Source organism: Amblyomma maculatum, chromosome 1, assembly GCF_055883805.1.
Source record: "Amblyomma maculatum isolate TAMU_Amacu chromosome 1, ASM5588380v1, whole genome shotgun sequence".
Classification (NCBI taxonomy): domain Eukaryota; kingdom Metazoa; phylum Arthropoda; class Arachnida; order Ixodida; family Ixodidae; genus Amblyomma; species Amblyomma maculatum.
Genome location: NC_139344.1, coordinates 63,485,429 through 63,511,358, shown reverse-complemented (window position 1 = coordinate 63,511,358; position 25,930 = coordinate 63,485,429). Strand labels below are relative to the sequence as shown.

At 47.1% G+C, this 25,930-nt stretch overlaps 1 protein-coding gene and 7 non-coding genes across 8 annotated transcripts; all 8 read right to left on the bottom strand.

Annotated features, from left to right (window-relative positions):
* Positions 1 to 2,088: 2,088 nt before the first annotated feature.
* On the bottom strand, positions 2,089 to 2,160 carry TRNAC-GCA (transfer RNA cysteine (anticodon GCA)). Its single transcript has one exon. It is a non-coding gene; the product is annotated as a tRNA-Cys (tRNA).
* Positions 2,161 to 7,099: 4,939 nt separating this feature from the next.
* On the bottom strand, positions 7,100 to 7,171 carry TRNAC-GCA (transfer RNA cysteine (anticodon GCA)). The gene has a single exon. It is a non-coding gene; the product is annotated as a tRNA-Cys (tRNA).
* A 76-nt stretch (positions 7,172 to 7,247) lies between these two features.
* On the bottom strand, positions 7,248 to 7,319 carry TRNAC-GCA (transfer RNA cysteine (anticodon GCA)). Its single transcript has one exon. It is a non-coding gene; the product is annotated as a tRNA-Cys (tRNA).
* Positions 7,320 to 7,395: 76 nt separating this feature from the next.
* TRNAC-GCA (transfer RNA cysteine (anticodon GCA)) lies at positions 7,396 to 7,467 on the bottom strand. The gene has a single exon. It is a non-coding gene; the product is annotated as a tRNA-Cys (tRNA).
* A 76-nt stretch (positions 7,468 to 7,543) lies between these two features.
* Positions 7,544 to 7,615, bottom strand: TRNAC-GCA (transfer RNA cysteine (anticodon GCA)). The gene has a single exon. It is a non-coding gene; the product is annotated as a tRNA-Cys (tRNA).
* A 76-nt stretch (positions 7,616 to 7,691) lies between these two features.
* On the bottom strand, positions 7,692 to 7,763 carry TRNAC-GCA (transfer RNA cysteine (anticodon GCA)). Its single transcript has one exon. It is a non-coding gene; the product is annotated as a tRNA-Cys (tRNA).
* A 1,049-nt stretch (positions 7,764 to 8,812) lies between these two features.
* On the bottom strand, positions 8,813 to 8,884 carry TRNAC-GCA (transfer RNA cysteine (anticodon GCA)). The gene has a single exon. It is a non-coding gene; the product is annotated as a tRNA-Cys (tRNA).
* Positions 8,885 to 9,675: 791 nt separating this feature from the next.
* Positions 9,676 to 22,105, bottom strand: LOC146202585 (uncharacterized). The gene is made up of 5 exons (XM_084588241.1): positions 21,873 to 22,105; positions 14,913 to 15,054; positions 13,211 to 13,299; positions 10,108 to 10,327; positions 9,676 to 9,858 (listed from the first exon to the last, which is right to left on the bottom strand). Exons 1-5 carry the CDS (start codon positions 21,921 to 21,923, stop codon positions 9,776 to 9,778), a joined length of 585 nt encoding a protein of 194 aa, XP_084444367.1. The 5' UTR covers positions 21,924 to 22,105; the 3' UTR covers positions 9,676 to 9,775.
* Positions 22,106 to 25,930: the final 3,825 nt, after the last annotated feature.

Here is a 25,930-nt window from a genome sequence, read left to right as displayed (position 1 = left end):
TGGAGCCAGTTCTGCGGCCACATAAATTCTGTCAAGGCGGGCGTGGCTAGCACCCTGAAAATGCGTATACTGAACCCGTCGCTCGCTCGTGAGACACTCTGCAACGTCTTCCAGTGCAAACTCGTCAATCAAGCGCGAAAGTACCTCTGTGCTACGATCCCTAAATGTACGATGGCTAGTTTTGTCACCGGAGCTCAGTACACAATTGAAATCTCCCAGAAAGACAAGTTGCTTATCCGTGTTTAAATAATCTTCAACAAAATCAAACAAAGCAGCCCTCTCATCAACTACCGTAGGTGCATATATACAAACAGCACGCCACTCAGCCGAGCAAAAACTAAAATCGAGGACCACGCCCCGACCCGACGGAAGAGAAGCATGCGACTGCACTACAAGACCCGGCAACTTCTTCACAAACAGGACGCATCCAGCAGATGTGCCGACTGCATGGCTGACAACTGCGTAAAACCGCGACGTGAAACGTTGCACCATGCTCTCGGTCTCTTGTTCACCCTCGACTTTTGTCTCTTGAACTCCAAGTATATCGATGTCATTTTCATTTAAAAGGCGCAGGACTTGGCTCTGCTTCCTTTTTGCTGCTAGACCTCTCACGTTAAGGGTCGCAACCTTTAGTGACAGTACATAAGCCATTTTCTTAGAGTGAAAAGAGGCCAAGAGAATGGTGCTTACCCTTCACGTCTAGCATGGCGCTAGACGCTTTCGTTGACGCCAGAGCCATGAGGTTGGACTGGCAGACCTTGTGACGGGGGCGGCTTTTCGGCAGCTCTCCTGTCCGTCGAGACATTCGGTCTTGGTTTGAAGGTCGCCCTCCTCCCTATTGGCGTTTTTATCGGCGGCTCGTCGTTGCTAGCTGTATCTGCCTCATTCGTCTCACTGGCGCTCCCGTCGTGGGCACGCTTCGCAGGGCCCTGGACGTTGGTCGCTCGGCCGCTGCTCCCTTCGAGGGTCCCCCTTCTGCCCGCAGACTCCGGAAGTTCAATTTTTGAGCTCTCGGCATCGCTCACCTTTTCTTCTTCCGACGGTCCGTTGCTTGGCAGTGCCACTTCCCTGTCTGGTCCACCGAGCCTCTCGTCACCACCCCCCGGGGGCACTAACATGCCTGTCGTTGCTGTCACCCTCTCGTCCTCTCCGACCCCTTTTGCGGCATCCTCCGTCTCTGCGACATCCATTCGGTGTTCCGTCATGTCCGCCCTCGCTGTTGGTGCAGTGGCCACTGCATACGTTCGTACGCAGTCTTCCTCCGAGTGGCCAAACCGCTTACATGTCGCACACCGCGGAATCTTACATTCCCGGCGCACATGACCGGTCCCGCGGCAGCGCAGGCACTGCATGGGCCGCCCAGGCACCACAACAAGGGCCAACTCCCCTGCTACTCTTATCTGGTGAGGCAGGTCTTCTATCTTCATCCCAGGCTTCAACTTCAGAAGCACGGTTCTCGTTGTTGAGCCCTTTTCGTGCACTCCCTGGACTCGCCACCGCTCACGGGTCACTTCCGTCACCTCGCCGAACGCCGCAAAAGCTGTTCGGATATCTTCATCCGCCACGCCGTGCAACATCCAGTGGAGCCGTAGCTTCACCTGTTGGTCCTCCGGGTCAATGACGATACACCGTCGACCTTTCACTTGACGCTCCTTGAATGCTAGCAGCCGCTTGGTTGCTTCCGTGCTGTTCAAAGTCACCGCCCAGACATGGTTTATTTGGTAAGCCCCCAAGGCCACCACGTCTGGGAGCGTACCAATCTTGGCCAGGGAGTCCCGGAAATCTTCAACCCTGAAGGGTCGCACTCGTACGTCACCGTGCAAAAAAACTGTGTTGAAAACAACACGTCCGGTGGGCAGATGCGGCAAAATAATCTGATATTCCTTATCGTCGTTTTCCTCAAGCCTGTTACCGCGGCCAGCCTGGGCCGCAATCGCCGCTCCGCCGGAGCTCATCATTCTGCGTCCGTACACGCCGGTGGCCGGAAGTAGAATGTACTGAGCTATACCCCCAGCACATAGAACACGGGCTCGAGCTGCTACTATAAAGAACACAAACAGCGTTAGCAGAAGAATAAAACAATCTCGATGGGGGCACCCGGGTTTGAAACGGGGACCTCTCGATCTGCAGTCGAATGCTCTACCACTGAGCTATACCCCCATTTTTTTTTTTTTTTACACCGCACTGGAACTCAAAACAACAGGAAAAAAAGGAATAATATATGTACACAAAGGTAGCTAGCGTTGCCTAACACCCACTGAGGGGCAGGCATTGTCACGTTTAAAATTCCTTGAGCACCGTCAAAGGTTCCAGCTTTGACAGCCACTCAGGAGCACATGGTTGCAATTTAAGCACGTCGAGCCATCGCTGCACACTTTCACGGAAATACATGCGGGCTGGCCGTGCATCTGGATCGCAGTGATAACCAGCCATTCGTGCGCGCCATATACTGTGGAGGCACATTAACATAACCTGGTCTAACGGCATATCATCGTGGTTATCCAATGGCAAGTACCTAATGCCATGGGAATCAAGCGGCAACTGTTTTTTTATTGTCCTTTGCAGAACATCCCACAAATATACCCCCTCCCAGCAATGCAAAAACACGTGATCTATTGTCTCTGGTTGTTTGCAGATGAGACATTGGGCCCCCCACGGTAGGAACATACCCTTCTCCTCCATAAATGATTTTACACTCAAAGTACCGGTATGCAGCATAAAGAAAAACGTTTTAGCTCCCGGAGCAACTTGCATTTTCTTTACGCGTTTTAGTACATTACTTCCTGTGCCTCCATAGTATAAAGCTCGGTACAAGGGCTCCGGGAACACCACTTCACAAACATCCTTGTATAATGTTCTCCTGTTAACATTACTTAAATACTCTTTCGAAAAACGTGCGCTTAAGAATTTCACACTCAAAACAATTTCCCTAAAGAAGCCAAACAGAGAACCAGGCATACATTGAGTATACACTACGAAATCAGGCAACGCTCGACCAAGTCTCTGTTGGCACACTGTGCGCAGGAATGGATCACTGGCATCCCTAAAAAACATAAACCGGTTGACAACCTGTCGCACAAACAAATGACCCAGACCAAGCCCCCCATGCTTCACCTGCCGGAACAAATTTGTCCGACTGCACCTCTCCCAACTCGAGGCCCAAACAAACACCGCAAAAACTCGATGCAATTTTTGCACATTTACACGGGAGCAATGCAACACTTGCATAACATACCATAACTTACTAATTAAAAACAGGTTGCAAACTGCGGCTCTTGCAAATATTGATAATTGAGCGGTTTTCCATTTCTCCGCTTTTTCACTGGTTTCTTTGACCTGCTCTCGCCAGTATGGCTCGCTTTCCTTGTAAAATTTCAAGGGCACACCCAAGTACTTTGCAGGCGTTGTAACCCACGACACATTAGCGAAAGTGTCGGGGGTCAGCTGCCATTCTCCGTGCCAAAATCCCAGGCACTTACCCCAGTTAACTTTACTCCCTGTGACTTTGCTAAAATGTTTTACCACATCCACTGTCCTCTTTATACTCTCCTTATTTACACAAAAAACCGCAACGTCGTCTGCGTAAGCCAACAATTTGACTTCTGACTCCTGCAGTCGAAAACCATCAATGTCATTGTTTTGTAGGATGCTTAAACACAACGTTTCAATATAAATGCCGAACAAAAGAGGGCTGAGGGGGCAACCTTGGCGCACCGAACGTCGTACGTTGATGGGGGCCCCCAGTGACTTATTGACAATTAATCTCGTAGTGCAGTTACGGTACGCCAAAGCCACTCCCTCTCGAATAACAGAGCCGACATTAACATAGTCTAATATACTTAACAGAATAGTATTTGCCACACAATCAAAAGCTTTCTCCAAGTCCAACTGCAGTAACGCAACACATGCATGAGTTGCATCGCAGCATTCGAGCACACTTCGCGCTTTGTGAATGTTCTGAAAGATAGATCGCCCTTTGATACCGCACGTTTGGTGAGGGCCCACTAGTTCGCATATAACCGTTTGTAGTCTGCCAGCAAGCACCTTCATATAAATCTTGTAATCAACGTTTGTCAGAGCAATGGGCCTGTAAGACGACAACTGCCTAAGCTTATCTGGTTGGTCAGTTTTCGGAATAAGTACTGTGTGCGACGATCCGAAAGACGCAGGCAGTGCCTTCAGTTCATACGCTTCATTAAATAAGGCACACAACAAAGGTGATAGCTGTTCCTTGAACGCTTTATAAAAAGCCGCACTCAGGCCATCAGGCCCGGGTGATTTCCCTGGGTTTAAATTTTCTATTGCCTGCTGCACTTCTTTTTCGCTTATTGGCCGCTCCAGTCTTTCTTTTTGTTCCTCGTCAATTTTTGGCATCGCGTCAAGAAAGGATTCTTTAAAACGGTCCAAATAAACCTCTCGGGACGAAAATAGATCTTCATAATACTCCCGGAAAGCTTTCGCGATTCCTTCGTTATCAGTTTCTGTGCGTCCTGCCCAATCTACCTCTGCCACGTGATTTCGCCTTGCATTTGCTTTTTCTATTCCCAACGATCTTTTTGTCGGCGTCTCATCCATGGCCAATTTTTCCGCTCTTGCACGCACTAACGCTCCTTGGTATCTGTCTTCTTCTATCAAGTTAATCTGTTCTTTTATTTTTCGAATATCCTCTATCCATCTGCCGGGTGCCTTACATTCCTGTTCGTGTAGTTTTGCGAGCAAAGCCTTAAGCTGGGTTTCTGTAATTTTCTTCTCGTACACCAGGCAACTGGATCTGTCAATGGCTTTAATTTTAATCTGTTCCTTGCACAACTCCCACTGTTTCCAGATTTCGAGCCAAGTCCCTGGCCTCACTTTAATCAATTCATTCAATACCACGCGTCGAAAGGCATCATCCTTAAGCAATTTGTTGTTGAATTTCCATAACTCCCAGCTAAATGCATTGCTCCGTTTTTTGGTGCCGAATAAGCATTGCACCAAACAGTGATCCGTGAATGTCATAGGCACCACTCGGTATTCATTGCATGAATGAATCAAATCCAGCGACGCGTAAATTCTGTCCAGACGCGCGTGGCTAGAACCTTGGAAGTGCGTGTACTGAACGGCACGCGGTCCTTCCAAGCAATCAGCCACATCCTCCATATTCCATTCGCTTATTACCTGGCATAACATTTTAGTGCTCTTGTCTCTGAATCCGCGTGTGCTGGTTTTGTCTCGAGCATTCAGTACACAGTTAAAATCGCCCAGCAATACTACCTGCCTTTCCGTACTTAACTGCTGCATAATATTCTCGAAAAACACTGTTCTTTCCTCCACACAGTTAGGAGCGTACACACAAATAATGCGCCACTCAACACCGCTGTATACACAATCAGCCACTACACACCGTCCAGAAGAGCATGAGGAGTAGCCCTTTACAACCAGACCAGGCAGCTTTTTGACGAACAATACACACCCGGCCGATGTCCCAACTGCGTGGCTAACAATGGCGTAAAATCTAGCCGTGAAACGTCGCACCATGCTCCCGGTCTCTTCCTCCCCATCAACCTTAGTTTCTTGCACGGCAAGCACGTCAATATCGTGGTCAGTTAAGAGCCGGTGCACCTGGCTCTGCTTCTTTTTGCCTGCCAATCCCCTGACGTTTAACGTGGCTACTCTTAAGGTGGTTTCGGGCGCCATTTTCATCAAGGGTGAAGAGACCGAAAGCATGGTGCTTACCTCTCCCGTCTAGCGCGTTGCTAGACGCCGTCGTTGGATCCATCCCCGTCCGGTGCGAGCGGCTGACCCGGCAGCGGGGGCACTTTATCCGCTGCCCGTCTCTCTGATGATATGTTTGGCCGCGGACGTAGCGTGGACCGCCGGGATTGCCCCGTTTTTGCTGGTGGCTCGTCGACGCTGGGGGCTGACACCTGGTTACCTTCAGGTTCGGACTGTGTGTGGGATCGCTTGGCTGGGGCTGGGACGCTTGGCTTACGAACAGCACTGGTGTCCGAGTGGTCCTCCCCATTATCCTGTTCCATACCATTCGCCGGCTCAAGTGCCGTGCCTTCCTCATTGATAGTGAGCTCAGGTGCAGAGTCCGCTCTCCCCACATCCCTCGCAGCATTGCCGCTTTCTGCCGAGTCCACCGATGAATCCGTCTCCCGTGTCTTCGTTCGAACCTCTCCGGCACCCTTCGCCGCCTCCTCCGCCTCGACCACGTCCATTGTGAGCTCCGCCGACCGTTCCGCAGTTCCATGTCCCGCGGCCGAAGCGTACGAAAGCACACAGGCAGCCTCGTCATGTCCGTAGCGTCTACACTTTGGACAACGCGGTACCTTACATTCACGTCGAACGTGACCGGTACCGCGGCAGCGCAGGCACTGCATCGCTCGCCCAGGCACCACGACAAGGGCTAGCTCTCCGGCAACTCGCAGCTGGTGAGGCAAGTCGTCGACCTTAATGCCGGGTTTCAATTTGAGGAGCACAGTCCTCGTGGTGGACCCCTTCTCCTTGACGCCTTGAACTCTCCACCTTTCCCGGGTCACCTCGGACACATTCCCAAACGCAGCAAAAGCCGTCCGGATGTCGTCGTCTGCCACACCGTGCAACATCCAGTGAAGTCGCAGCTTCACCTGTTGGTCTTCGGGATCAATAATGAGGCAACGGCGTCCCTTAACTTCGATTTCCTTGAAAGCCGCCAATTTCTTCGTTGCTTCGGTGCTGCTTAACGTGACCGCCCAAACATGGTTGATCTGATACGCCCCCAACGCCACAACGTCGGGGAGTGCACCAGCCTTGACCAGGGCGTCGCGGAAATCCTCGACCCTGTATGGCCTGACTCGCACATCGCCGTGCAAAAAAAGCGTGTTAAAAACAACGCGTCCGGTGGGCAAAGTTGGCAGAATAATCTGATACTCGGTATCGTCCATGTCGTCGAGCCTGTTTCCGCGGCTGGAAAGGGCCGCTATCGCCGCTCCGCTGGAGCACATGATCCTGCGACCGTTCACTACGGTGTCCGGAAGTAGAATGCTGAGCTATACCCCCAGCACATAGAACAAGGGCTCGAGCTGCTACTATAAAGAGCACAAACAGCGTTAGCAGAAGAATAAAACAATCGCGAAGGGGGCACCCGTGTTTGAAACGGGGACCTCTCGATCTGCAGTCGAATGCTCTACCACTGAGCTATACCCCCAGCACATAGAACAAGGGCTCGAGCTGCTACTATAAAGAGCACAAACAGCGTTAGCAGAAGAATAAAACAATCGCGAAGGGGGCACCCGGGTTTGAAACGGGGACCTCTCGATCTGCAGTCGAATGCTCTACCACTGAGCTATACCCCCAGCACATAGAACAAGGGCTCGAGCTGCTACTATAAAGAGCACAAACAGCGTTAGCAGAAGAATAAAACAATCGCGAAGGGGGCACCCGGGTTTGAAACGGGGACCTCTCGATCTGCAGTCGAATGCTCTACCACTGAGCTATACCCCCAGCACATAGAACAAGGGCTCGAGCTGCTACTATAAAGAGCACAAACAGCGTTAGCAGAAGAATAAAACAATCGCGAAGGGGGCACCCGGGTTTGAAACGGGGACCTCTCGATCTGCAGTCGAGTGCTCTACCACTGAGCTATACCCCCAGCACATAGAACAAGGGCTCGAGCTGCTACTATAAAGAACACAAACAGCGTTAGCAGAAGAATAAAACAATCGCGAAGGGGGCACCCGGGTTTGAACCGGGGACCTCTCGATCTGCAGTCGAATGCTCTACCACTGAGCTATACCCTTTTTTTTTTTTTTTTTCTTTATTGCCTGGCTTTGACACAAATACACCGCACTGGAACTCAAAACAACAGGAAAAAAAGGAATAATATATGTACACAAAGGTAGCTAGCGTTGCCTAACACCCACTGAGGGGCAGGCATTGTCACGTTTAAAATTCCTTGAGCACCGTCAAAGGTTCCAGCTTTGACAGCCACTCAGGAGCACATGGTTGCAATTTAAGCACGTCGAGCCATCGCTGCACACTTTCACGGAAATACATGCGGGCTGGCCGTGCATCTGGATCGCAGTGATAACCAGCCATTCGTGCGCGCCATATACTGTGGAGGCACATTAACATAACCTGGTCTAACGGCATATCATCGTGGTTTTCCAATGGCAAATACCTAATGCCATGGGAATCAAGTGGCAACTGTTTTTTTATTGTCCTTTGCAGAACATCCCACAAATATACCCCCTCCCAGCAATGCAAAAACACGTGATCTATTGTCTCTGGCTGTTTGCAGATGAGACATTGGGCCCCCCACGGTAGGAACATACCCTTCTCCTCCATAAATGATTTTACACTCAAAGTACCGGTATGTAGCATAAAGAAAAACGTTTTAGCTCCCGGAGCAACTTGCATTTTCTTTACGCGTTTTAGTACATTACTTCCTGTGCCTCCATAGTATAAAGCTCGGTACAAGGGCACCGGGAACACCACTTCACAAACATCCTTGTATAATGTTCTCCTGTTAACATTACTTAAATACTCTTTCGAAAAACGTGCGCTTAAGAATTTCACACTCAAAACAATTTCCCTAAAGAATCCAAACAGAGAACCAGGCATACATTGAGTATAAACTACGAAATCAGGCAACGCTCGACCAAGTCTCTGTTGACACACTGTGCGCAGGAATGGATCGCTGGCATCCCTAAAAAACATAAACCGGTTGACAATCTGTCGCACAAACAAATGACCCCACTGAGCTATACCCCCAGCACGTAGAGCAAGGGCTCGAGCTGCTCCTATAGAGAACAAAAACAGCGCTAGTAGAAGAATAAAACTATCGCGAAGGGGGCACCCGGGTTTGAACCGGGGACCTCTCGATCTGCAGCCAAATGCTCGACCACTGAGCTATACCCCCAGCTTTTTTTTTTTTTTCTCTTTATTGCTAAATGAACATGACAAAATATACAATACAAAATATTTACAAGGTTGGCAGGCCGCTTGCCGGCCGCGAAAAATGCAGTCGTTTGATTTTGGAAAGATTTCTTAACATCCCCTCAATTTGAGCATCACAATCTATATCTTTCAAAACATTATGTATTTTCACAATGCAGTCGGCAAAATATTCATACACGAATCTGGCACGAGTGTCACTGTGCCGGTAATCCATAGCACTGAGGCACACAGAATGCAGGCCAAGCAGGAATATGGCATCGAATGGTATTGTATCGTCTTGAACTGGCAGAAACCTGATACCATGCGGTGTAAGAGGAAGATCATTCTGAATGGTACGCTGCAACACGTCCCAAAAGAAGATAGCGTTGTTACACCCAAGCAACATATGTTCGATTGTTTTTGGTTGGTTACACAAAAAACAGTTTGTCCCCCATGGTACATATATGCCTTTTTTATCCCTTATAAAAATGGGAACATCCTTTGAGTTCAATGTGAACTCAAAAAAGTCAGAAGGAAGCAACTTCCTCTGAACTGAGAATTGGCTACTGATTTTGAATTCACAGTGAATTAACTTTCTCTGACCATCCTGTGAATTTCCTGTGAATTTCCTTTGAGCTCCCAGGGAACAGACCGTTGTCAGTTTGAGTTGAGTTCACAGGCAGTGGCCAATTATTGGTTCAAAGGAAGTTCGAAGGAATGATGACTATGGGATATTTGGTGGATGTTCGAAGGAAGTAGGTTCAGACTGAAACATTTGTTTGTATGAGCTTATATTTATTTGAATAGATGTACTTCCTCTGTTTAGGCCTTGCAATTAGGCCTGCTTTCGAAGACCCTGCGACAAAAAATTGGATCACTGTCCACAATCCCAGTGCAAACTTGCGCAACTGCCGGTGACCACCTTGGCTAGTACTCCATTGAGCAAGCAGGTGTAGGCTGCAAAAAGAAAAAAAAAAAACATTAGAAGCATGACTGCAATGAACAAGCTAGAGTCCATCCAGCCTTCCTTAGCTTTTGTAAATTAAATATACAGAGCACGGACAGTGTGAGCGCCATGCAGGCACCACAGCATTATGCATTAAGGCAAGCATTATGGCCCTGACCATCACTGAAAAGTCAGCTGTTTGGACAATATTTCAGAATGCTCTTGCATCACATGCACAGGCTATGAGCTCGAGGACTTACAGATAACAGCATCCAATTTTGGGCAGCCCAGTGCCTTTTTTGGAGCTTGTTCCTTGCGGGCATTGCAGACACGGCCATAGAGTGAGCTTTCTTCCAGTTCTTCGGGTGAGAACACAACCCGCACCAAGTTACACGCAAACTTTGTTGCTTGATTGCCCGCACTGAGTTTCATGCGGTCAATCAACTGCTGATTTACCATAATATTGCTGCCAATGTGCACCTGCAAGAACAAAAAGCAAATATTAGTACTATGACCAGTATTGTAACATGCAACAATATCCCTTGATATGCAATAAGAAAATGAAGGGGCTTTACAAACAACGAAAAACTTAGACCAGCTTAAGAACATTCAAAGAAACCCCAAAATGCATAATTAAGGTCATTTGTTTGCAAGTAAAAATACACATTCAAGAAGCCGTACTTTAACATGTACAACAATGAAGGCATACGAAAACTATTGGATGTTTTTGACACCTTCCCGAGCGGTGTTTTGATCTAATTTTGAATCAGGCCAAACATCTTTTAACATTTTTATTAGTGTAACCTGACAATTGTGTAATATGTATTTAAAGTAACTAGCCAAAAAGAGGGCACATAATGCCCCGCAAAGGATTGAGCGCTAATAGTGCATTGCTATAGCAGAAGAAAAAACAAGAAATAAGAGATTTTTTAACGACCTAATTTATGCTTGCATTTCAACAATAAAAAAAAAAAAACAGATTTTAAGTCAGAAAATAAAGGGATTTACTCATCATTAACATTGCAAAGGCCATTAAAAGCCAGTTTAGACAGAGCACAGTGCCCACATTGTCACCTCCTGTTTAAAAATACTAACATCCTTTTCGTACATCAGAAGCTCAACCAATTAAAAAAACTGCCAATGAAGGTTTAGCAAAAGCATGCACTCCCTGCTCTGTATGTGCTACTTTGAGGTAACATTTAGTTTCCAGCTTGCACAGGTAGCTTTCATAATTTAACCCCTCAAGCGCTTTGGACAAGCAGCTCGTCCTTGCAAAGATGCCCTCAAGCCATTTTGGACGAGTGCTTGTCCTTGCAGGATAGATCCTCACCCTGAGAGTTTTAGGCGAGTACAGCGCTCCTCTGTGGCTTAGGTCATGCGCCATTTGACAGATGGCACCACTGACCCGTTAAGTGCTTTTTGTTCTACCGCTTGAAAGCCTTTTAAGCAGCCTTAATGAGAAAAATGGTGCCTGGTAGAGGCAACGCATGCACTGTTGGCCCGTCATCGCGGGAAAGAAGCTTTTCTTCGTTGCCATCCTAGCCATCCGAAGATGGCTCAGACACCAATTTTTGCAGTGTTATGGGAAGTGAAGACGACAGTGATGACATGAGTAGTTCTTCCGACGAAGATGATGACAGCTCAGACGATACTATTGCGAGTTCTGTGTCAGTGGATGAAAATTGACAACATTCCGATGAAACCCCCTGGGCTTCCATTCTTGGTCATCCCTTGTAAAACATTTCCAGTTACCTCGCTATATGTTACTCGACTAGATTGCTGCTTATTGGCGGGCAGTTGATTTTTCAAGTAATGAGCAATAAACTTCACTGCGCTCATTTGACTTAGTTTCTGGTTCAAATATTTTTGTCTCGGATACCTCCTTTTTTATTACACTACCAATAGAAACCAGCAGTAAAAATAAAAACTAAAGGGACACTTAAGCGCCGCCTTTAAGGGTACGATGCGACCAGTGTAGGCTACCACCCAGCATATAAAGCCCTGCTTTAACCAAGCTGTATCAACATGTCTGCGTAGCCTAGGTGTAGCAAGCCTGACTCAGCATTGAAGAGCACTGGAATGTTGATTCGTATTTCACCTTCCCACCTCAAATGAACGACCGGAGTTAGCAGCTCCTCCTAACTTTTGGATATCATGTGGTCTCGTTAAGCCACACAAATCATCGAAGAATGTGTGTTCGGCCATGCCACTTGCCAGCGCCATGCTCTTGATGTTTCACTCACAACACAGACAACAAATTTTCATGTAATGGGGCCTTTAACGATATCGTAATTATAAGCAATTTTAGCTAGAAATCTCGAAATAATAGTGCTCAAGGGGTTAAAGTGAAATTGAACTATTGTTGGATCAGCTTAAGAAGCCACAACTCCTTCTCAAAGGAGACCCTCCTGGCAATACCATGGTGGTTAATTGCCTTCGACTTGCCGGAGTGACATTGCAGGTGGCTGTCAGGTGCAAGTGGATTATATGCACATTAGCTTGAATACCATGATGACTGGCCCAAGTCGCTAAAATGACTGATTAGAGGAGCACCAGCTGCGTCATTCGAGTTGTAGTGCAAAAAGATGGCCTTCCGAGATCGATAGCCTAAGAAATTGCTGAATATTAAACAAGCTAATGGAAATCTCTTTTCTGATGAAAAGGGCTTTGCTATAGCCCAAGCGAAGTATGCTCAACAGGAAGCGTAAACAAAAGTAACCTTGCACTTCCGATCACTACAGCTTTCACAAAAACTCTTCCAAATCAATATACACACGAATGAAGTAACAGTCACTAAAATGAAAGGAAGCAGTTGGGATTTTTTTTCATGGTTGTTTTGACGAATTTAAGAAAATAGCACTATCTGTCTTTCGTCGTTTCTATTAAATTGACATTCATTTAAAAATATCATTATGCTACTAATTATGCAGCCTGTGAGCCCAGCCTCATAAACAGCATCCCAGCCAGGGCAGCCACTTTTCAGTGGAGCCGAAACGCAAGGTGCCCGTGTGCTCTGTGTTGTCGGTGCACGTTAAAGCACCCCAGGTGGTCGAAATTTCCAGAGCCTTGCACTACAGTATCTCTCATAGCCTGAGTCGCTTTGGACATTAAACCCTAAGAGCCAACCAATCATAAAGAGCATTGCTTCTTGCCTATCTCTGAATTCAGTGACTGCTGACTTCATTCACATGGATAATGAGCTCCTCGTTTCCCTATCCCTGCACACTTCTCAATGGAAGTGCATGACTTGTGGCAGTGCTATCATAAAGCTAGAACCAAGTTCTTGTGTGACCCTTAAAAAAGTTTCATCGAGAAAGGCAGTAATGAGCACAACCATGCAGACACTAGACTAAAGCAACTAACCTGAGCCTCGGTTGGCAGCACAACTGCTTGTGTTGTACACGCAGCATTATTAACGGATTCCGTCAGCTGATTGACCAGCTCAGCAACATCTGAAAAAAACAAAAAAGGAAAGCTGGAACAAAACATACTATTTCATCACTAGCAGCAGCAGCCCATGTAACATTCACCACAGGAGAAAAGCCTTTTCTTTGCCCTTGACTGCATGACCAACCATTTTCTGTCACCAAATGAGCCATTCAAAATTTAGCTGCTAGACACTGGCATCACTCACACACTCAAGGCGCCCTATCAGCGGTACATAATCTAGGGGATGCTGATAGCAATTGATGAAGCCAATGCTGACATCCCACTTCTGATCTCTTTGTTCGCTGTGGAAATACCTGGATTGAATTAACTGTGGAGGACGTTGTAACTACAGTGCAACTGACGGGTGCTGCTATTGCTTAGAATGAATCCATGGGTGCGAATGATGATGCCGAGATAGCTGTGAGCGCTTTAACAGAAGTTAGCCAGATCACATCCCTGAAACAGTTTGTCGGTAGCAAGGGCCTTGAAGAGGTCAGCATGCAATATACATGTATGGCGGCAGCAATACGCCATACATTTGGACAAAGGCTGACACTCGAGTGTGTAGCTGATACTCGATGGCCCATGCTTCACCTATCTCGTGTGTCTTTCGTGTCGACATTTGCTAACATGGTGTAGTGACCGAGTTAAGTTAGGCAGATTACTGAGCCAGGTGCCGAGCTTGGACAAGCATAAATTTCCGGTTGTGAAAAAAAAAAAGAACACCACCTAAGTGACCAAAATGGCACAGGAAAATGAAGCGCATGCCATAAGGATTCCAAGGTCCAAGACAGGACGAGGCCACATATGATAATTTCATACAAATTTAGATTTTTTGCTGTCCCTCCTGCGCTCATTCTAGATGCACCTCATCATTTGCAGGAGACTCTGAGGTTAAAATCTGAGGGAATCAAGGGTTCCATTCAGATACGCCATCCACAGTAATGCAAGAGCACCACAGACCTGCCGCAGCCATCTGGCTACAACTTATACCCCGTGAATGTGTTTGAACCTAATGCAGCTCTCCAGGTTCACTGGAGCGTTGTTGTCACCGACCACTCCAGAACAGAAAGGAACCCAAACCCGCGCCCGTTTTTCGGCCTCGGCTTGAGCAGCACAAATCAGCACAGATGCTCACCTTGAGTGGCATTTGTTTACCATGCATTTTCATGCAGCTATCACATACGACAACAGGCTCAATCTCAGATGCATGCCGATCCCAAGCAATGACATGTGACACGCAAGTCACTGTAACACAAACAAAGCATGCTTGCAGAGCAGGAGTGGCAGCAGTTCATCTGCTACGTGCACTGCAAGCATGGTGGTTGGTGGCGTCATGCAGCAGCGCCACGGTGTAGCTGAGCACTACTGTACACCACCTATAATGTGTCGCAACGACAACTGCAGGAGGAACACCAATCCTAATCCTCAGTGTAGGGGGAACCTTATTGCAGCAACATAATCTTACTGGTGCTTTTACTAGGACGTGCTACAGACCAAGATGTCTTATTCATTTAAGAGTTAGCACTTGAATTTGTTATGCTTTACGTAGCATCTGGTGACACAGCAAATAATTTCAGTTTCATGACAATGGAGATCAGCATTCCAATGGCTTCAGAAAAAAGCGATCACATACCAAGCATCTGACGTGCTTCATCTCTTGCGGCCTTATATTTCTTCACTCTTTTTTTTTTTGCAGACCCCACTTCATCCTCAAGCTCCAGGACTCTCTTTTTTGCATCTGTTGGCTTAGACATTTTGTCACAGCTGCAGCTTTCCTGCAAAACGACATGTGGCAAGGTCTATTCACTAAATTGTATTTGCACTCAAATGCATCATACAAAAATTATTCAGTATAACGCATTGTGCAGATATCTGGTTCCACACATGAGATTAGCAAAATAGTGACCAAATGATGACCACTGACAAGAGAAACGTAGCATGGTGTCGTGACGCTGGGGCTACGTCGACCCGGCCTTCACTTGGTAGCGTGCAGAGACTCGGGGTTGAAGTAGGATTGAATCTTCGAAGTTGGTGAAATATGTACAAGCAGGTTTAATGGCACTTTGAGAAACTTATTTACACGATTATTTACAGAAAAAGAAGGGTACATCAGCAAAATGGCAAGCGTTAAGAGTTCATAGCGAGAAGCGACTGGATGAGCCGTTTACCCAGGGCCCAGAGCGACATTTCGTGCTCTGCAGCGTCCTTAAAACCCCCTATGTCCAGCCCCTCTCTGAAGATGCTGACCAACCAAATCCAGGGCACGCCCCTCAGGTATCGGCATCCAATCGAACACATCACTGCACTGATGGTCTGAAGCACTGACTGGTCCGGCATTCATTCGTTGGGCGTGATCACTTGTTGGCGGGAAAAGCTTGGGAACGGCGAGGAGAGGAGGTACATTTCTATTCTTCAGCAAAGAAACCACAGGCTGGTTCTGACAAGTGGTTTTACTTCTCAGAAACCCGAGTGCACGTGGCGCCGCATCCGCTCCCAGCATTGTCCGTTTTCGACAATTGCAAATCTTTCCTGCATTCCTGGGAAATCACTTAATGGCTGTATGCGTCATGCTCCTTTCTTGTCCTGCACGTCAGCGGACATGTCACTCTGTCGTCTCCTTTGGAAAGTAGGCATTCCTCACTGGACGATAGGGCTTATCGACTGGAAGGGTGAACAAAAGAAAGAAAGCACTTCCTGCATTTCCCGCAGGGGGACGTTTCTTTGTGTTTTTCCAGACGTTCTCTTGGCGGGGTCAATTTGGCATTTGCAGAGTGTCCACAAAGCAAAACAGGCTTACAAAACAGGATTCCTGGAAACAGGCTCACTTAGAGCCATTGGACCATCACCACATATTCACAGCACTTATCCATGCCCACAGGCGAACAATAGAGCGCGCAAATGCGGATGCTTGGTCGTAACAGCCTCCTCCCCCGCCAGAAGAGTCTCGGAGGGCAGCAGTCCCAGCTGCTGCATGAAGAGACGACTTAATGGCCTGCACGTGAACGCTTGAAGCTCGCTGTTGCTTGTCGCGTTGTCTTGATTGTTGTAGGCCAAATTGCTCGAGCTGTCTGAAACTCAACCACATGTCGAAGCAAGCACTCGGCTCCCGTCTGAAGAGACCAGGTTAAAAGAAAACTGCCATTGTTGTTCGAGAAAAGCCCACTCTCAAGACGTTCAGGACCCATTCCTAGAAAACCAAACGTGCTGCTTTACATAGCCACACATATACAAGCGCACGAAAAAAAAAAAAAAAAACCTGATTATCAATTTGGATACATGGTGAGGAACATCTCGGACCGCTTAGAAAGAGCGGCTAAGCGCGTCCGCATTCCCATTTAACTTCCCCTTTTTGTATCTTATTTCAAAATTGTACTGCTGTAAAATCAAGCTCCACCTAAGAAGGCGACTGTTCTTCGATGTCGCAGTTTGCAGCCAAGCCAGGGGACAATGGTCCGTCTCTACGGTGAATTTGGCCCCTCCAAGATAGCACTGCAATTTTTGAATGGCCCATACAATGCAAGCGCATTCTTTCTCTGACGCGCAATAAGCCCTCTCTCTAGAACTCAGTTTTCTGCTCAAGTAGAGCACGGGGTGCTCATTACCGTCGTCATCTCTCTGGCAGAGAACAGCACCTAACCCTCGATCACTGGCATCACACTGGACCGTGAATTCTCGGCCATAGTCTGGAGCTCGCAATACCGGACGGCTAATCAGCACAGCCTTCAGGTTTACGAAGGAGGCTTCCTTTTGTTCGTCCCAGACTACATTTGTCGGTTCTGTCTTGCGGAGAGCGTCGGTCAGAGGGCTAGCCAAAGCTGAATAGTTAGGGATGTAGTGATTGTAGTACCCAGTCAGACCCAGGAATGCTCGAATTTCCGTCTTCGTGCTCGGCCGCGGGTAGTCTGCTACCGCAGAAATCTTAATCTCGCTGGGTTTCCTGAAACCTTGACCTACATTGTGACCCAAGTAGTCCACGGTCGCCCTTGCCAGGCAACATTTCTCGGCCTTTACGGTTAGTCCAGCTTGACGCAAAAGGCTCAGTACAGCTCTTAGATGTACCATATGGTCCGCCCATGAGTCGGAAAAAACCGCAATGTCATCTAAATAAGGCACCGCGAATGTTTCACACCCATTTAAAACCCTATCCATGAGTCGGGAAAAACAAAATGGAGCATTTTTGAGCCCGAAACTCATCATTGTTGGCTGGTAGCTGCCCGTCGGAGTGACGAAAGCCGCGTATCTGCTGGCGCGTTCAGTGAGCGGTACTTGCCAGTATCCTCGAGTAAGGTCCAGCGTAGTCACATATGCCGCTCTACTGACCTGTTCTACTCTCTCCTCAATATTCGGAATAGGATACACTTGATCCCTGGTGAGAGAATTTAGCTTTCGGTAGTCTACCACAGGCCTAGGGTCTTTACCTGGAGCTTCTACTAAGATCATAGGCGAAGCATAATCGCTTTCCGAGGGTTTTATTACTCCCAATTCCAGCATGCGAGTTACTTCCCTATCCAGAATTTCTCTTTGCCTTGGAGAGAATCGGTAGCACCTTGATCGCACTGGCACGTCTGAAGTCAGCTCAATATCGTGCTCAGTCAAATCAGTCCTGCCTGGCCTGTCCACGAAGCAGGCCTCAAACTCTGTTATTAGCTCGCCCAGATCGGACAGCTGGGATTTCTTTAGTTCTCCTCTCTGCTCCGTCTTTTTGTGAAGCTCCTGAGCGTTGCTTCCTTTTCCGCTGAGGCAAATCAAGTTATCCCCCATCTCCTCGGGAAGGTTTAACGTTAGATTTACCACGGCTTCCTTCTGCACATAAGGCTTCATAAGATTGCAATGATAAATGCGCACTGCTTTACGCCTATCGGGGATTTTCACTGCGTAGTTAGTGTCAGAAAGCTCTGCAACGACTTTAGCAGGTCCTTCCCACTGTACTTCGAGCTTATTCTTGGGATCATTGGCTTGCTCCATAGCTAAGTCCTCTCGGGTTCCACTTAAAAGTCTCGTGAGATTACTAGACACTGGCGGCAAGAGGTTACTTTCAAGAACGTCCTCATTCCGTGTCTTATCAAGCTCACTTTCATGTTGACTTATCTGAGATGCCTCGCTCTCAAAGTTTTCTGGCCCGCTATTTTCCGCATTTACCACTGTTTTAACTGCCGTTTCCTCCGCTGTTGATTTTTCTGAAATGAGCAGTGTAGCTAGTTCTCGCGCCTTTGAACGTGTTAAGGCCTGCACATCTCTGTCTCCGAAAATCAGAAGGCAAGCTTTGACCTTCTCGTAGTTGTCCGCGTCCTCCTTGTTTAGCCGCGCGACAACCTCCGCTGCCTCGCAGGGCAGAACCGTCAATAATCTCTGAGACCACGTGTCTCGCTGGAAGGACAGTTCTTCGCAAGTTCGCTCAAAGTTACCCAGATACAGACCGATATCCCCTGATATCACATATGGCTGCATGTACTTTGACATCTTGAAATCTGCCTCCTTGTTGAGACGAGGTACCGCTAGCTGGGGACAATCGCCCGACCTCTTGCTTAACTCTAGTTCTAATTTCCGGAGCTCAATGTCTAGCGTCTTTTCCTCTTTTTCCCACTCTTTCTGCTGTCTGAGCTGTTCCTTTTTTTGCCCGATGAGGTTCCATGCTTCACTGAGCTCCTCATCATCGGTTCCCAGATCAGTGATTGCCTTTATAATCAAAGGTTTTCGTGCCAAACCTCTTGTATCAATTCCCAATTCCTCACACAATTGCAACAGTTCCGGTTTCTGCAGCTTTTGTAGGTCCATGATCGCTCCGAGTGTCGGCTACTTCCAAAACAACTGTGCAAACTACCAAACCTAAAGGCGTTTCCACACTCTCTTTACTAGTTCTAAAATCTAACCCTGTTCTAGAACCTGGTCCACATCAGAAGAAAAGCCAAGCACTCACCCACACATGCGATCGATGTTCCGAGCTGCCCTCTTGTTGGCCGATTGTTGCGCCTGCTTGTTGCTTGAGATGCCACCTCTGATCACAAGCTGTGGCTTGTAGATTCTGATCCACCTCGAATCACCAGATGTTGTAGCTTGTAGATCCAGATCCCACCTCCAGTCATCAGATGTTGTGGCTTGTAGATTCAGATCCCACCGCTGGTCACCAGTTGTCGTGACGCTGGGGCTACGTCGACCCGGCCTTCACTTGGTAGCGTGCAGAGACTCGGGGTTGAAGTAGGATTGAATCTTCGAAGTTGGTGAAATATGTACAAGCAGGTTTAATGGCACTTTGAGAAACTTATTTACAGGATTATTTACAGAAAAAGAAGGGTACATCAGCAAAATGGCAAGCGTTAAGAGTTCATAGCGAGAAGCGACTGGATGAGCCGTTTACCCAGGGCCCAGAGCGACATTTCGTGCTCTGCAGCGTCCTTAAAACCCCCTATGTCCAGCCCCTCTCTGAAGATGCTGACCAACCAAATCCAGGGCACGCCCCTCAGGTATCGGCATCCAATCGAACACATCACTGCACTGATGGTCTGAAGCACTGACTGGTCCGGCATTCATTCGTTGGGCGTGATCACTTGTTGGCCGGAAAAGCTTGGGAACGGCGAGGAGAGGAGGTACATTTCTATTCTTCAGCAAAGAAACCACAGGCTGGTTCTGACAAGTGGTTTTACTTCTCAGAAACCCGAGTGCACGTGGCGCCGCATCCGCTCCCAGCATTGTCCGTTTTCGACAATTGCAAATCTTTCCTGCATTCCTGGGAAATCACTTAATGGCTGTATGCGTCATGCTCCTTTCTTGTCCTGCACGTCAGCGGACATGTCACTCTGTCGTCTCCTTTGGAAAGTAGGCATTCCTCACTGGACGATAGGGCTTATCGACTGGAAGGGTGAACAAAAGAAAGAAAGCACTTCCTGCATTTCCCGCAGGGGGACGTTTCTTTGTGTTTTTCCAGACGTTCTCTTGGCGGGGTCAATTTGGCATTTGCAGAGTGTCCACAAAGCAAAACAGGCTTACAAAACAGGATTCCTGGAAACAGGCTCACTTAGAGCCATTGGACCATCACCACATATTCACAGCACTTATCCATGCCCACAGGCGAACAATAGAGCGCGCAAATGCGGATGCTTGGTCGTAACAATGGACACTGTTTAGGGTTCAAAGCAACACTTCTTAAGGAGGAACATTAGCCCTTGAGCAAACCTTGGCACATAAAAGGACATGGTAATGTTTAACTGCGAGCTGACACCATCCAGCATCACTACTGCTCAAGTGGGCAGAATGCCCACTTGAGCAGTAGTGGACAAAACAAAGGATGCATTTCCAGAAAAACAGTTTGAGCTCCCACGCATACTGTAAAACATAGCCACTCTGCTTTATGGTAGGTTCATGGTGTTTTATGTCCCAAAGCGACTTAAGCTATAGCGATGAGGGATGCCGTAGTGGTGGGCTCACCTGGGGTTTTTTAATGTGCAAATGACATCATACAGTACACAGTCAACTTGCATTTCACCTCCACTGAAATGCGTCCATGAATGCTGGGATTGTACCCATGCACAGTCGTGAGCTTTATGAAAGGGAGCATGCGATCCCGTGGCAGATAGCCTCATCCAGAAGTAGTGGCAAAGTGCAACGGCAGCATTGAAAATGAAGTGGAGAGAGCGGTGCCCTTCCACCTGTTGGCCATACCCCACGCACTGGGAGCAACTTTTACATCGGCAGCTAAAAATCATTGCAGCATTATGCTGTTGGTAACTGATATCACTGCTTGCTTTGCTATGCTCTGACCTAGCAACCCAGCGTAGGCTGGTAACTCAGGCAAAAGCGGCAGCCCAGGCCACTGGAGTCTTAGAATGGAGACTCCACACACTGCCTCCCCACCACACACACTTTTTTTTCCCCTTTTTTAAATAAAGTTTTCTCTCTCTGCGCGAAATCTGAGGAATGGCTGGTAGCGAAGAAAGGAAGCATGTTTGACGCTTCAATAAAAAGAAACAAACAAATGAATATGAAAGTAAATGAATGCGACAACACGTTAGGCGCTTTTATCTGCTTAAACTTCAGTCGCCTGCAGCTGTGAAAGCGTCCGTTTCGCTGCTACACTACCAATTGTCTCGGAACGAGCACCCTGGGCATCTTTAAAACTTGTTCTAAATCAGCTTCAATAATCAAGGAGCTGTCATTCTCCATGCCGCACCGTTCCGAGACGACGATGCGGGCAGGGTGTTTTTTTTTTTTTCTTTTTTTTTCTTTTTTTTTTTTTTATAGAGCCCAAATTGGGAAGCCTACTCCTGTTATCACGAAACACCGAGAATTGCCATTTGCTGTGTAAACAGGGAGAATCAGGTCCACGTAACGACAGCAGCCGCGTTTATTCTACTTATTTCCGCAAATTCAGTTCATTATGCATTTTTGTTTTAATTTCACGCAATTCCCGGAATCAACTGTCTACCTCTTTCACCATGTGCACTACTGTCACCTGCCGGTTAACACAATGCGGTCGTAATGCGGGCATGTAAACGACTTCGCGAGACGACTCACCGCGAGTAGCAAAGGAAGGTGTTTCACAGGTAAACATTATTAAGACACGAATACGAAAAGAGACAAGAGACGTTTGACTACTTACCCACTCCGAGAATGAACGTAGGAGAGTACGACCCCTCCTTCCACTGGGCATGTAGTACTCCTTGGTTTGGAATAATCTTCCAGTATTTTAGATTATCCATCAGTTTCGCCTGCAGTTCTTTTGATTGTAGGTTTCTTACAGGGTATACGTCCCACTTCTGAGCGGTCGCCCATTTAACCAAGACATGATCGGCCATTTGCACTACTCACGCCAAGAAAACACGACGAACACAACGAACGCGAACAATCAACTTCCTACGGTCATGAAACACATAGTGAAGCATGCCGCCGGCTGTTTTCACGAAAACGATAGCGCTAGAGTCTCAAGCGCCATTGCAAACTTTTAAATGCATTTTTGCAAACTTCACAAACTTTCAAAATAAAACTTATAATTTATAAACAACCTTAAATGTTTGTTTTTTTAGTAGTAATATGTGATGCGTAACAAAACACAAAATAATTTAAGCAAATTATTGCCACAAGCAGCTGCAGCGCTCTTTTTTTTTGCTGCGGAATTCTTGTGCTGCATGTCAATCTTCATTGGTTTTACTCGCCGTGAGAACGTTGGTTTTACTGGCAGTATTCGTAACCTCGGCTGCGGGGGCTTCTGTGCGTGGTGGTAGCGACGTACCGACGTCGCTGACGTATTAATTGCTGGTCTTTAAACTGTGATAGGAGGTAAACGAGCTTGAATTTCGTGAACAATGTGACATCCGGTACTAGGCACATCGTGAAGTGCATTTAACTGCAGGCTTTTGAAGCCGTTATCGATGGTGCTGCGGTAACCGCCTACCCGTCGAACGCACTGGAAATGCCACCACGGTAAAAGCGTACTTGCGCGACGTCAACGTCGCGCCGTACCGAAGTGCACTAAATCACGATGGAAGCAGGCCGCGCTTGCTAACAGCGTCGCCCTTGGCGTCGCTGCGAGCCAAGAGTTGCCAGGCTAGCCACCATAGCCAGGATGCAATGCCGACGCAAATACTGACGAACCCTGCCAGCCCTGCGCCGAGCTTTGTTGCGTACCGTGTCAGAGTGCTGAAGCAGCGGTCACGGATGTATGTACATGCCGTCTCGCGCATGCATCGCCATCGAACCAGCGGGCTGCGAAAGCGATGAATTAGAACCACCTGGCATTCTTTAACATGTATGAAAATTCTTGAATGTATTATATTTTATCTTAAAAAATTCAGAGGGGCAAAAAATAGACCAAGCAATGCCACACACACAAAAATAAGCACAAGAAATGAATGAAAAGAAAGTTATCTTTACACTTAAGGACAAAGGAAGGAAGGTGGTGAATATTATTGGTCCTTGTGTAGTGACCAAGAAGAAACTTGCGCTAAAAGTAAGATCTAGCGCGTGAAAAAAAAAAAAAAAGCATGGATTTAATATAAAATGAAAAAAAAAATTAAAATCATGTTTACTTGCACAACAAAGAAACAAATGCGATTTTGTATATTTTGATAAATGTATAATTGGTTTATTCAAAAAAGTTCAGAAGTTAAAAAAGTGCAAGGGATACTAATGAAAGAAAAAAAATTAGAAGTATAGCTGAAAAGAAAAATGAGCTTCGTATGTTTTCGCTTAAGAACAAAAAAAAGAAGGTATGATGAATAAAGAGTAAAGAGAACTTTCTCTTTACTTGAGGAAAAACAAAGGAAGGTCATTATTGATATTGCCAAAGAGAGCCAGTTTAAAAATGAGCTTCCTTCTGTCAAAAGAAAGGAAAGTCTCAACAAAGTGAGCTCAAAGGAAACTTCCTTTAGTCAAAAGAAAGGAAAAGTCTATAGGAAGGCTGTTCAGGAAGCAAAAAGGAAAAACAAAGGAAGTAAAAAGGAAAATTCGATTTTCATAAGGGATATAACCAAGTTTTAACGGGTAGGGTTCCAGTGTGTAAATGGAAAAAGAAGGTCTTCGTTGCGGACACGACCCACATCTTTCTCACCTTCTTCAACACATCTTGCCCAGCAGTAGCTATGAAATTTTGTCGGTACAAGAGAACTGGAAACATCATGTCAATCAGATTTTTCGTAAGTTTTCTTTTTACTGTGTGCAAATACTCTCTGGTAATACGCATGGCAAGAAAGCGATAAGACGGCGCCACCTCTCGGAGATAGCGCGACACACCATAACGACCCCCTTCGCTTAATGGAACTATTAAATCCGGTAAGGCGTTGGACAGCATGTATTGAACATAAGCACGGAGGAAGGGACGTATTGTGCGCAGAAACAGAAGGCGCAGAATACCCTGTCTTACATATAAATGACAAAGGCCAAGGCCGCCGTCACCTACTCTTCGAAAGAGGCTCGTTCGAGACATGCGCTCCCTATCGGACCCCCAGATGAATGTTGCAAAAATGCGATGGAATTTTTGGAAATTCCCCCATGAACAATACAGGTATTGCAAAATATACATTATTTTTGCAACAAGAAAAACATTGCACACTGCCGCCGGCGCAAATACAGACAAGCTGCGGCCACCCCACTGAGTCATCAGCTATTTCGTCTCCACTGCCTTTCTGCTCCAGGTCGAGTCACTTTCCCAGTAGCACTCAAGCGGCATCCCGAGATAGGTACTCGGTGTAGTAGACCATTGAACTTTCTCAAAGACAGCTGGTGTCTTGTCCCATGAATCGTGCCACAATCCAACACACTTAGATAAATTCAGCATGCTGCCGCTTTTGGCACAGTAGTCCTGCGTTATTTTCAGTATAGGCCTGATACTGCCTCTGTCTCGTGCAAAAAAAAAAGCGACATCGTCCGCGTAGGCCAGTACTCGGACTTCGCATGCCTGTAAGCTGATGCCTCTAACCTCTTCACTCTGCAAAACTTTACGACACATAAGGAAAATAAAACCGCAGCAGACGCAGGACAGAGACTGTGTCTGCTGCGGTTTTATTTTCCTTATGTCTCACCAACTGGCCTACACATCTACCCTGCTAATTTACGACACAATGGCTTCAAAAGAGCGCAAAAAGTAACGGTAACAGTGAGCAACTTTGGCGAACCGAAGAGAGCACATTATACGTCTTGATAATTCTCGGTTTACGATCAGGCTCGTGGTGCAATTCATGTAGGCCATTTTTACTCCTTTTTTTTTTTTAACACAGCAGTCCAGGAGACGACCAGAGCGACCCCGTTTAAGCTTGTGTATGGCAGGGAGCCCACTACCACGCTCGACGCTATGCTGCCGCACGTAACCAACGAGGACAACCTTGACGTCGCCGCCTACCTGCAGCGTTCAGAGGAAGCCCGACGACTCGCACGGCTGCGTATTAAAGACCTACAGCGCACCGACAAACGACGATACTACAGCGCACCGACAATCGACGATACAATTTACGACGACGCCACGCAGAGTACAATCCAGGAGACCAAGTGTGGGTTTGGACACCAATTCGCCGTCTCGGATTAAGTGAAAAGTTGTTGCGTCGATACTTTGGGCCATACAAAATCCTTCGCCGCGTCAGACCACTGGACTATGAAGTCATTCCCGACGGAACGTCAGCATCACAACGGCGACGCGCACGCCCAGAAATTGTACATGTTGTACGACTGAAGCCATATTACGCGCGTTAAAGAATCTGTGGTGTTTAAACTTTGCAGTGTTTATGTTTAAGTTTCTTTGTTTTGGAACATCGAGGCGATGTTTTTTTTAAGGGGGGAGTAATGCCGCGAAACCTTCAAATCTTTATTTTATGTTTTTTTAACAGCCGCCGGCATACAGGCTTATCACTCTGATTCTGGACCGCGTATCAGTTCCGTAATCTTTGTTAATGCTCGATGTCACCAGTCACACCTTTATCAGTTTCGTTGTAGCGCAAGATGCACCGAGATCTGTCTCGAAGGTTCCGGCCACTCGGGTGTCTTTCCACAATGTTCCAGCCCGTGCTGGTAGCTGTTTGCGACGTTATCTAGATTGTTCTGTGCAGCCTTTAAATTGAGCGTTGACGAGTGTGAGGGGCATTCTTTGTCCGACGACCGACGAGTACGTTTGTTTCTATCGCCGCCGCCGAGTTGCTTAGTTCTTTTGCGGGCGCAAGTCAGCCCAAATAA

Bases quoted from the DNA above. Each gene is read 5' to 3' on its own strand.
- LOC146202585 (XM_084588241.1), bottom strand. From the start codon at position 21,923: ATGCCCAGTGGAAGGAGGGGTCGTACTCTCCTACGTTCATTCTCGGAG. The intron at 15,055-21,872 runs GTAAGTAGTCAA...GTCGTTTTGCAG, and splicing joins TACGTTCATTCTCGGAGTGG to GAAAGCTGCAGCTGTGACAA. The intron at 13,300-14,912 runs GTATGTGATCGC...TGTTTTTTTCAG, and splicing joins TGAAGCACGTCAGATGCTTG to ATGTTGCTGAGCTGGTCAAT.